The following is a 12737-nucleotide window of genomic DNA, read 5'->3' on the forward strand; positions in this document are numbered from 1 at the left end:
TAAAAGGGCCCTGATGGAAAGATGAGCAGGGCTGGGGCGTCAATACTGCATGAATGCGTTATATTGCTTAAAGGGGAGTGAGGGGTGGGTGCACAACATAAAGTTAATATCAAGATACAGCGATGAAGAAATAATAACCAACGTATTCGAAAGCTACAAAATGTACTTTTCTTCCACGTAACTTAATAAAGATACGAGTTCAGACTCGAGCCAAAAATCCACATATTGACATTAGCCGCGAAATCAACTCGAATGGCTTACCTCTGTAAATTTGACAAAAACACATCACAGGCCAACAAATGAAAAATCCGACTTAACTCATTTGCTCCCAATAACGTGTAAATACATTTTTCTTTTAATGTTTTAAGTGTCCCAAAGACGTATTTATACGTTTTTCTTTTTTATGCTAAAGCATACAGAAGGCTTTGATGCAGCCTCTCAACTGCAAAGAACGGTTGGAGAAATGGTAGTTATTACACAAACGGACAGCAGATGGCAGCAGAGCAAAGGAGATCAACCAGGGCCAACTAGGAAAAAAAGCTAAATTACTTACAATTTTAAATAGATTTGTGAAAACTGATGAAACTTAGCTCTCTTCTAATGCTAATTGCTGCAAAACGGAAACAGATGGAAACATACTTTTTTTCCTGATGAAAGAAGAGACGCTAAGCTTTCTTTTGATAGGTTCCATGCTTTTATAGCAATAGAACGCAATATTCTGTGGGCCTTGCAAAATCAGTCCAAATTCAGTAAAACAGCCGCGAGCGAACGGGATTGCTTCCGTGAAAATGGCTGGGAGTGAATGAGTTCATCAAAATCAATGGAGTTCGGTCATATAGCATTTGATTTGATCATATGTTTACAAAGCCATATTCACTTAGCTCATTCAAAAGGTCTTCTCGTGCTTTTAGCACCGATTCGTCCTGGCATGTTGGCTTTGCCGTGCATCCGCCACTGTGTCCGTCCGTCTCGCTATTCGCCGTCCCACCCGTATCCCCTCGAGAGCACCGCGGCTAATAATCATTTTCACGTGGTTGAGCTCTCTTCCCACACACACGGGTGGTATCGCTCCTACGCGTGGTTATTAGAGTGCCTTGCGGGGCCTAACCTGCTCTCACGGCCGTCCTGGCAGACAGATAAGTAGCTAATGTCATTACAAAAACGCACACCGAGTCATCTTCTGTCACAATAAGCTTCAGACAAATTGTTTTAGGATGGGGGCGGGAGTGACCATACATGATCCGGTTTCATTGCAGCGCATTAGTTGGAATAAAAAAAAAATAAAAAATAAAAAAACATTTGCGAGATGCTGAGCAGACCTGCCGATGAATGAATTGAAACACTTGACGCATCAGTTAGCGGAAATAAACACACAAGGTTCCAATGTCATCATCTGAAAGGTTTGCCTTGTTTTGCTGCTGCTGGTGGGTGGAAACGGCAATAAATATACAAGGTCGCCAAAAGGAATACACTGTCAAAAATGTTTGATTATATTTACATTTTTCCCCCAGCATCTTTTTTTTTTTTCTTCTTTCCTTCTGAATTTTTTAGTTTTGCATTTGTACCCCACATTTTCTTCGCTGAAGCAAACTTCCAATCACCTTCCTTTTTTCCTGCTTTCTATATCAAAGACTTTTTTTCTGGGCAACTGTTCCTTCCTTCCTGGCAACATTTCCTTCTTTCCTGGTGTCTTTTTTTTCCTTCCTTCAGTCCTTCCTTCCTGAGGACTTTTCCTTCCTTTCTTCCTGACTGGCGACTTTTCCTTCCTTTCTTTCTTCCTGGTGACTTTTCCTTCCTTTCTTCCTTCCTTCCTGGCAACTTTTCCTTCCTTTCTTCCTTCTTGGCGACTTTTCCTTCCTTTGTTCTTTCCTTCCTGGCGACTTTGCCTTCCTTCCTTCCAGACATTTTTTTTCCCAGTGTCTTTCCATTCTCTCTTTCCTTCCAGACCTGGGCGACTTTTTCTTCCTTCCTTCCCTCCGTCCTTCCTTCTTTCTTTCTTTACACTTTTTTTCTTGGCATTTTTGCCTTCCTTCTCCTGTCCTGACATTCTCCCATCTTCCTCACCTTCACTTAAATCCATGTGTATGCCTTCCTTCCTTCACACCTGCTTTTTTTTTTTATCCATGTGTCCTTACAGCCTGCTCAAAGCTGCTTTTCTGCCTTCTGCCTGAGACCTACTATTTCTTCTTTCCTTCCTTCTTTACCTTCACTCCAAGGTGCCCCTCACTTCCTTCCTCTCCTACTCTTTAATTTGCATCCTTCCTTCCTTTGTCTAAAACTACGTTTCAGTTTTTTTTTTCTCCAGTAGACCCACCCAATATTGCTCATCAGTTTCCTTTGTAACTGATTCAAATGTATATACATCACTCAGAGTACCTGCAAAACACACAAACACGTTAATTAAAAACCTTGTTTATTTACGTAAAAGCAGTTGAAGGCAGTGAATATGAATAATCCTGTCTCAACTCACTGACCTTGCATGTTTGGCCTCGGTAGAGTCTGACCAGGCGCTTGAGGCGGTGATGTCAGAGTCTAGGATGCTGCCATCCTCCATCCCCAGGGCGTAACGACACTGAGCGGCTGCAGATGCAGACAGGAAGGCGACGGAGATAAAAAGAGGAAAAAAAAAAAAAAAAAAGAGAAAAGAAAAAGCGCCATGAGGCACATTGCTACCAGCAAAGAGCTTAAGCAGGCGGAGGAACTGAATATCTCCATTCCTAGCATCTTCATTGGTCACGCAACATTTGCCTTGTTATGTCATTGTTGGGAAAACTGGGGGACTTTGGTGCTGCACGGCAAGAGAATTCCAAACCCTGCAATAAATTTGACTGTAATTTCCCCCATTCTGCTCGGATTTATTTGGAAGGGATAAAATATTCCCGTCAAACATGCTCACTTATTCCTGCCATTGATAAAAACTCTGCAAGTTAAAGCCACACCTGAAGTATTTGTTGGAGCGTGCCCTGTTCTATTTGATGTTACTGTAATAGACATACAGTGCTACTGACTGGGGAAAAAAAAAAAAAAAAAAAAAAAGTTCAATTCGTCACATGCTGCACAGTCACCAAGCACAATATGAGTTACATCGGCTGTTTTTTTGTGTTATGAATCTGATGTTTATTCTATTTATTTATGTATTTATTTATTCACTCACCTACTTGTTATTAATTTACTGATGTAAACTTTATTAACTTGTAAAAAAAAAAAAAAAGTTGTAAACTCACAAAATGTTTGCTGTGTTCTTGTTTTTCTTATCTTATTCTTTACTGCATGACCGAATTCTGTTTCATGTACAGTACAGAAATTTTGTTTTAAAGTGCTTTATAAATAACGTTGAGTTGAAGTTTTGTTTTTTTTATATGAGCCATCGATAGTCTTTATCCTCTGCGAAGAATCATATTGCTGCTGTACTGAGAATGTGATAAAGGAAGCTGAGTCTACAGTCAAAAAAATAAAAATAAAAACAAATCTAATCTATTATATCTACTGTATGCTTTTGTAAAATATAGTGTGTCATCTTTGTCTTCAAAAAAAAAATAAAAATTTTGGTTGTTATTTGGGGAGGCTGGAAAAGATTAATGGCATTTTTGGTCATTTCAACACATAATTGTTCATGGTATTTGTAGCAAATAAATAATTCTCAGAAATTCCCACAGCACACCTGAAGCTCTCAAACTGCACACTAATGTCGTGAAATTAAATCGCTCAATTATACGCCGGGAAGGAAGGAAGGAAGGTGACTTGCCCCATCCAAGACGACACTCTTCACATTCCACCTTTTGTGCCACCCGCCTCGGCTCCTGTTACAGTGAGCCCCGCCGGGGAGAATTTGCGGCGCAGGGAACAAAAGGAGCGTCAGAAAGCCCGGCGCCGGCGCTCGGAAGACAAGCGAGCGTTCTCGGGTGGCTGCGTCGACTCGGTTCCAGCGGCAGACATTATCAAACGATCCTGATAGAGTGGGATTACAAAGACGAGAAGGCTGTTTGCTCCGAGGGGAGGGTCGGGGTGGCGATAAAAGTAGGGAAGGGTACTGACAGGACACCAACGGGGGAGGAGAGGGGGCGCTTGTCATTGAGTCACCCCGTTGGAATTTGGAGCCGAGTGGCAAACGTTAAAAAGGCCGCACACACCCATTATAACAGGTGCCCGCGTCTTTAAATCATCCTCGTCGCACTGACACGCAACAACAGTTTCACATTTTACGCGTTCAACTTCATTCGTGGGAAGGCCATCAAATTGCGTCACTTCTTTTGGTGTTATTGGCTCAAATAAAAATCAACATTTTGGCCATACTGAGTGTGGTCTGCTCCGACATCAAATTCACTTACGTTTTCCTATAGTGGCCTAACATCATATCAAATACTTTCCAGTTGCATTGCGCTTGAAACAAACAAACCGTGTAATGACTTTTTTTTTTTTTTTTTGTGAAACTCTGGTTGCCATTTCCAACAAAAGTGCTGTATACACCTGGTTGCCCCAAACTCCCCCCCAAACCACCCCCCCCCCCCTTGTATATTTTGACTGACACTTCATAATGTGGCTGTGCATTAGCAGTCCTGAGGAGCGGGGGGAGGGAACGATTTCACTCCCTTGTTACACTCCACTGGCTGGCAGACAGGAAGAAAACACGCCGCGCAGCCTGTTGATAACACTACAGGAATGAGACTCACTGATTTGACGGTGTGAGGAGAATATTGGAGGGATGCAAAAGCGTGGGGGTGCCAGGGAGGTGAATGACGAAAGACTTTTGTCTTGCGATAGACAATGTGACACTCTAAAAACAGTTGGGTCAAAAATAACCCAAACTATGGGTCAAAAATGGACCGATCCTCTACTGGGGTCAATTTGACCCAACTTTGAGTCAACAATTGCATCATTTTATATGAACAACCTGGAAAGTTGATCCGATTGTCCTCATTTTATGTAAATTGGAGTCAGATTGTCAGTTTGACTCAGCATTTATTTATTTATTTTTTTTAAAGCTAATTTTGTAAAAAAAAAAAAAAAAAAAAAATCAAAAAGTTGGGTCAGATCCTCCACTTAGGTCATTTTGAACCAACTTTGGGTAAAAAATTGTGTCATTTTGTACAAAAGAACCGATAAAGTTGTCTCCAATCCACTACTTGGGTTAATCTGACCCAACTTTGGGTCAAAAATTGGGCCTTTTGTCCAAAAACAACGCATATAATTGAGTGTACACGCTAAAAAAAGTTGGGTCAAAAGTAACCCAATTATGTATTTATGGGCCGATCCACTTTATGGGTCAATTTGACCCAACTTTCTGTGTTGTTTTATAAAAAACGACCCAATGTTTTTGACCCAAATAAGGATATGACCAATATTTATGAGCCGTTTTACACTAAAATACCCATTTCTTGACTTAAAGTTATAGAATCGGTCCATTGGGTTATTGGGTTATTTTTGACCCAACTATTTTTAAAGTGCAAGCTGAATCGTTGTTAAAGACCCATTTTGACATACTGCCACTTGTAATGTTACCTGCTTGAATAGATGCTGCTGTTTTGGTTAGCAGCATCAGTCATCAATCAGTCAAGTCTTGTCACAATTTCAAAAAAAAAAAAAAATAGAGTATTCCCCCGTGTGACGTGATGAGGTTCGTCCTACCTGCGTTGAAGTGCCACTCGTGCTCCTCCACCGAAGACACCAGCACCACCACCAGGGCGGTGACCACAGAGAAAGGAGTCAGCCGCCCGGCCGGCCTCGTCATGACTGCAGCAGCACGCCTGGTTACCTGTCCGCAGACGCACTGCTGGCCACAGGCATTCCTGACAACAAGGGAAAAAAAAAAAAAAAAAGAAGAAACATCAGAAACGGTTCAACTAATGCGATCAAATCAAGCAGGCATGGGCCGATATTAGATTCTGATGTGTATGACAAGCGTAATGTTGTGGCATCACGGTATTAAAATGACAGCTCGAAAATGACCTTTTAAAAAATAATTGTTACCTCCCCAATTGAACACAAACAATTGTAGTTATAAACAAAACAGAAGAAACATGTACAATGTTAAGTTGAAAGGAGTAACTAAATATGAACATTCTTCTGTTTAAATTCTTCTTCTTAGTAAGTCACAGTGTCCCCATTACTGGTGAGCTATATTAAGAACAGATCCGTCCTTGGGGCTAACTAGTACCCGCTGCAACAATATTTTTAATGACAATGCACATGAGTCAGCAGAGCAAAAGGGCATTCGTGTTTTTGCAGTCTTTTTAATCTTGCTCCTTCCCTACTCCTCCTAACAGCTCACCCCTCCCCTCTCTGCTCGCTGAGACGGTGGAAGTAAATTAATTGGAGGCAATTAACTTCAAAGAAGTGGCTCGTTTTCTCAACTCTGCAAGCAGCCAATCATATTTTTAAAATCACAGTAAACCATAAAACTGATAATCGGCCCATGCCTAGCCACAAATGTGTTGCTTTTTTTTTTCTTTTTTTTTGGCCGCAGTTATTGTGATGCTAACCACAAAAACGCTAACTTGAAACCCATAACAATGAAACCTTACTGCCTAACCGCGCTTAATAAATGTTATTAGTCCCACCCTGTATAGTGGTAAACTTGCTACTTTTATGACTGTTGGAATTGTTAAAATACTCAAAATACTACATGAAGAGTTTGTTTTGGAACAAATTGTGCTTGACTACTTGGCCACAATCACAGTCTTTTGATAATTCTCTCAGTAAGAAGTCATTTTCTCGCAGTTGTTTGGGTCCAAAATGTCTTGTTTGCAGAGCTTAGCAAAGTAAACAAAGAGTGAGCACAAAGCCAAAAGTGCCAAAAGCCACTTTGAGGCGCTAATTTGTTCTTCGATCTTGGCAGCGGCCTGCTGGGTGACAATGATGCTTTGCTGCCTATAGAAAAAGAACTCCAGCAGTTAGCGAGGACGGTACAATTAGCACGACATTTACTCTGCCGGATGTTTTCGCCTCGGGACTTGCGAAGCCCATCCGTTTTCCAAATTGCTGATATCAAACTTGCTCCACTTAATTGGACGGGTTTATCCAGCCAAGGGTGGTTATGCGACTCAGCAAATTAGCTTTGGAGAGATTAAAAACAAGTCCAGAAAAATAAAAGATCCATCCATGATGAACGGGCCGTCGAATGCTTGAAATTCTGTGACTTTAACAAGCCTCTTTGCAAGCATAAAACCATCGTTTAGTCTCACACTTACTGCTTTTTGTCAGACAACAGCAAGACGAGGTTGCCAAACTGACATGACAGCTGACAGCTCGCATATTTTCCTCGTGAAACGTGCGCGCGGACGGAGTCCAGTGGTGGCGCGAGGGGAGGAGGAAAGACGATAAAGTGGAAGCCTGAAGTGGGAACGACAGCTGGGAGCGAAAGAGAGGCCAGCCTTTCTTCCCGGCGGAGGCTCAGAAACTCGACTTCATCTCCTCGAGTAGAGAGCGAGCCGGCCGACAGCTGACGCACAGCTGTAGCGGCCCGAGGAGGAGGAAGAGACGTCGAGGGTGAACGTATGGAAAACAGACTTCAGCCTCCCCTCTGATTTACGCTCAGGCATTCGCCGCATGATTCTTATGCTAATGCTTTAAAACTGCTTTAATTCGAAGAGATTAGCATTTTAGTGGTTTTGTCTAAGATGATTTGCACTGGGGAAGACACGACAAATTGTTTGGAGAAAATCTGAGGGAGCATGGTGGTGTTGTCGTTCGCGCGTCCGACTCACAGTTCGGACTTTGGCCACATCTTAACTCGGAATCAGAGCGGCGGTCACTTCTGTCTTTTAAAAAAAAAAAAAAAAGGCTACCTTGAAAACATCAGACAAACAACTGAGGAAAAGCAATGTCTCCTCTACAAAGAAGAGAATATTCTAGTTCTGCCAACTTACATTTTTATCTTTAGTGCTATTATGTGTTAACACTGCAAAATAACTTTTCTCCATGTTGCTTTTGAACGCTCACGAGCCTTTTCATAGCGAGGAACAGACAACGTCATCATGTCTGATTGGGTTGGATAAACTGCCATTTGTATTCAAGTGCTGCGCTTGACCTGCTTGTTTTGTTCCACAGTCACACATTTTGCAAAGTGGAGTGGGACAATTTGAGGCTGACGCAGATGATAACGCGTGATTGTTGATGTTTTTTTTGTAGTCTAAGCATCCATTTTACATATGGCTTATTCACATTCGGGTCGTGGGTGAGCTCCTGTGTGGAGCGCGGCGTGGAGACCCTGCAGTCATGTGACTGCTTGGTTCCATTTGATTTGTCCAATGGAGTCCAATGTCACTAATTAGTGACATCGGACTGGTAAAACAGTCACGTGACCAATCTCTCTGACAAAACGAAACTGATTATGTGATAATAAATAATATTTGGAGATTAAACTTCAAGGTAACTCGATCTGCGTACAGCATAACAGCTAAACGCCACTTCACCATGTTTGCTTTCAAACCTATAGCTCCCCTCAAGTCTGCAGAGCCTCACTGATTTAAACGCTTGCAGTTGAGCATTTCAACTGAAGATGCTCTTAACTGACTATGAGAAAGTTGCAGTGCAGTTCCCATTTACCAGCACTCAACAGATGGATTTGTGAGCATTCACAGATTCTCATTCCGAAAACAATGACATGGACGTGTGCGCATGACGGAACAATAGGGGCGATGACAACTTTGGTGACACGCGGCCTTGGAAAGAATGAAAAGCTTGGGTGCAGAGGGCGAGCAAGAGGGCATAAAGGCAGTTGCGGCAGCTGTTGTGAGTCAGTCCTTGCAAAAAAAAAAAAGAAAAAAAAAAGAAAAAAAAAAAAAGGTACACGTGTTCCTAGTAAGGACATTAAGACGCCGTTTTAGGAGCACGTCTGGTTTCAAGTGATCTTTAATGTGCTGTAGTAAAAAGTGAGAATCTCCACTGATCAGGTGTCACTCATCAAAAAAAAAAAAAAAAAAACACTGCCCGTAGCGCTGTTTTTTTTCTTGAAAAGGACAACATCACAAACATGGAGTAAAGTGTAAAAAAATAAAATAAAAAAATACGCCAGACAAATGTTTTGGCGAGCAGGAACAAAAGCGTCTGCAGCCATCCGAGACCATGTTTTGTTGGCCAAGTCAAGTGGTGCTGAACAGCTGTGGTTAGCTGTTGGGAGAAAGGACCGCTGTGCTCTGACGTTTTGTCTTGGCTAATCCAGGCGCTGCTCTAATGAATGCACATGTGAGCAGCTGCTCGCACTGCACTGCAAACGCAAAAACTCACGATTGGACGAGACTTTTATTAGTTTGCATCATTGCCTCATTGAGGATTTTCTATGATTAGATGAGTGGCAACAGCACCGGCAGGTGTCTTGTGGAGTGGCACCAACTTGGAAGCCAAGATCAGTTCAATAATGAGATCCAAACAGGAGGAGAAGATTTGTTTGGTTGATAAAGAATCCACTAATTGCAGTTTTCAACATCAGTCCCTCAGTGGGATTGAGGTCATGTGGCACTTTTACTTACTGCCCTGACGTAAACAGCCAAACGAGGGTTTGGTGTATGGTACCAGTGGCAGTACGTTGCAAAACAGAGCAGATTGTGTTGACAACATATCTGGATTGCTCCTCAATTTATAGAGGATTTTAAAAACAACCACAGCAGCACAGAAAGCAGAGGTTGCAGGTCCAGAAAGTGAAAACCCTGCCACAATTTGGCTTTAGCCCAAGGTGCTAGCTAGCGAGCTTCCTAGCTAGCTCCCATGGTACTCGTTTACCTGCTAGGGCGTTAACTAGCTAGCTAACTAGCTAGATAGCGAGCATCAATGGCTAAAGCAAAACCATGTAGTGACCACGACATAAACCATAAAGTAACAGCAAATAGTCACATGTGATCTACTGGGATGTCATGAACAAATTAATACGTTGAAAACATGCTAACAGTATACATGCCAAACTGAAGGTGAATTCAGTAATTCAGTGTTTACATTTATTTATTTCTCAGAAAATTGAAAAGATGATGACCAGAAGTAGTTTGGAAAAGAAAATTGCTGGAGTGGTGAGTGAGGGTGGTGGTATGCATGGTGAGCAGAGAGTTACGCAGAGTTACGAGATCAACACAAAGAGGTTCATCTGGTTTATCACATCACCATGAGTCAAACGTCTTTTTTTTTTTTTTTTTTTTTAACTGTTGGCGAATTGGATCAATGTTGAAGCATGTTTGGTTTGGTCCACTGACATTTTACAACTGAGTTCAGACCTAACTAAACCAACTGAACCAAAAGGGAAAAACAAACCATGATCCAATTAAACTGAACTAAAGAGTGATCATGTGAACACACCATGAAACAGTTTTACTCTTTCAATTAATCATATTTGCTTCACAACTTCCACGCCAAATAAAATAAAAATACTGTACATCTTCACTCTTGAGAAATCTAAATTTGCAGGCCCGGAACGAATTTTTACAATTACTTAGACTCACATAAACATGTGAAAGCAGGCTTTTCATGTAGTGGCTGTTTTTTTTTTTTTTTTTTTTTTTTTTAATACAGAGCTATTAAGTAGAAAGTTTCTGAAGGTTGTGCTGACAGTCTCCATGTGTGCTCGCTGCAGGAGTTTCTGTTGGTTTGCAGCCACAAACGCTTTGAAAGATGTTTCTCGGCAACAAGTTGTCAAAAGTTGAATGGAGGTTGGAGAAAAGGTTTTGATGAAACAAGGAAAACTGGCATGCCTACTCAACATAAACTTCTGTTTACCACCTCTGCCATTTTCGTTTACCATTTAGTGACAGGTATGCACGGTATGCGCTCACAAAACAAGCGAGGTAAAAGGTGCATGTTTGAAAAAGAGTCAATAGTGCTTTCTTTATCTAGGCACATCTGCGCCACATTTACACAAGTAATCTATCCAATAACACAAATTTCATGTCTGCCATTCCAAGACACACACACACAAAAAAAACTCAACATCATCTGCTATTAATACAAAATTTGAGCTGAATGTTGAGCACCCAATATCAACTTGGAAGCTCGGAGCTTTGCTAAAGGCACCTTGGCAGTGTTGTGGAAGTAAACTGGCCTCTCTCCAACAACCGGCCCAGCTTTCCATTTTCTTTATCAAAATCAACAACATGAATAAAAAATGAAAAGGAGATTGTCTCCTTTCGTCCTGTTTTGCTTTCCTTGAAATCGCAGCTGGACATTGTTTGATGACCTTAAAGCTGGAGTACCAGGGTTCACAAGTTTTCCATGTTTCATTCCACTGGAGTGTGGTGCAAGCGGGCTGATTTTGAAAATGTGAGGCACCATAAATGACTAAGAAAAAAAATCCTTGGGTCTGCTTGCTACTTGTGAGTTTACCAACACAAAACACCACATGTACGACAATGTCTGTTGTAGTACCAATAATTAACGGTGAGAGGCAGCACGGTGTCTTTTTTTTTTTTTTGGTAAGAAACTTTTTGGTAAAATAAAAAAAAATAAAAAATAAAAAAACTTTTTGGTAAGAAAAACTTTGGTAAGAAACTTTTTTAGACCAAAAAAATAAATAAAACAAAATAAAAAAAAAAAAAAAAAAAAAACTGACCAAAACATACAAAAAAAAGTTTCTTACAAAGTTTTTTTGTTTGTTTGTTTTTTGTACAAAAAAAAGTTTTTCTTACAAAAGTTTTTCTTACCAAAAAGCTTTTTTTGTACAAAAAAAAATTCTTACCAAAAGGTTTTTCTTACAAAAATGTCTTTTTTTTTGTACAAAAAAAATCTTACCAAAAAGTTCTTGCCAAAAAAAGTTTTTCTTACAAAAAAAGTTTTTCTTACAAAAGTTTTATTTACAAAAAAAAGTTTCTTACCAACAGCTTCTTACCAAAAAGTTCTTCTTACCAAAAAGATTCTTCCCATAAAGACTGTCGGAATATACAAAAGAAGAAGAAAGTGTACGAGTAGAATAAGAAATGCAAGAAGCTAGGCTATACGTTAGCTCGTTTGGTAACAATATTACAGAGACCAAGACTTTTACTTGTCACTTCTATTTCGGTGAATGACTTATGTGTCAAGTTATACAAACACTCAACGTAGCCAGTTGCTCGTTTGTTAGCGCGAGCGACATGTCACTTCCCAAACATTGTTCCATTTAACATCACACTCACAGAACAGTTACAAACGGATTTAGGATCATTCATTTTAAACAGGTTTGACATTTGCGATTGTCAGCTTCGACAGTTTTCTGAGCAGATCAGGAAGTTAAAAAATAAATAAATCACTCCCAACCCAGACCAAAGGATAATTTTTCACAGACTTCCAATAATTGGACCTTTGCTGACTTGGATTACATGGGTGGGAATTATTTAAGTTAGACCTGACTTCAGTACCAACTTAAGATGTCACGTCCTCTATTTGAGGTGACTAACGGCCACAGGGGACATGAAGAGTACGAAGCTCTTTGTTTTGGACTTCCTTTCGGCACGCTCAAACTGGTCGGTGTTTGCCCAAAGAGTGCTGAGAGTGCTGGAGGGAAGGAAGTATGAATTACTCCTCCATTCCTCGCAGCGCTTTGGAGGATGAGGAGAGGAAGGCAACCCGGCGCTCGAGGTCATTTTGTGTATTTTCTTGAAAACAGTTTTTCTTTCTTTTTTTTTTGCTGTGACTCAGTGACAAAACTGAGGAAAGTGTGAGCCCACCAGCAAGGACATTTTGAAGTGGCCATGCAAATCTGCCCACTGTGTTTGTTGAATGATTAATGGATAGGTTAACGTACTTTTAAATCAGTGGTCAAGTAATACTCAAGTTTAACCTTCGAT

General features: G+C 40.8%; 1 protein-coding gene across 3 annotated transcripts in view; it reads right to left on the reverse strand.

Moving 5' to 3' along the window:
• ddr1 (discoidin domain receptor tyrosine kinase 1) overlaps positions 1-12737 on the reverse strand; it is a 56213-nt gene that overhangs the window by 30114 nt on the left and 13362 nt on the right. For all 3 annotated transcript variants that reach the window (XM_077527948.1, XM_077527949.1, XM_077527947.1), the window contains exons 2-3: positions 5626-5786; positions 2475-2580 (exon numbers count right to left, since the gene is read on the reverse strand). In XM_077527948.1, the coding sequence (XP_077384074.1) occupies positions 2475-2580; positions 5626-5728 (209 nt within the window). In that variant the 5' untranslated portion in view covers positions 5729-5786. The remainder of the gene's footprint in view (positions 1-2474; positions 2581-5625; positions 5787-12737) is intronic.

This window comes from Festucalex cinctus, chromosome 7 (assembly GCF_051991245.1).
Source record: "Festucalex cinctus isolate MCC-2025b chromosome 7, RoL_Fcin_1.0, whole genome shotgun sequence".
NCBI lineage: Eukaryota > Metazoa > Chordata > Actinopteri > Syngnathiformes > Syngnathidae > Festucalex > Festucalex cinctus.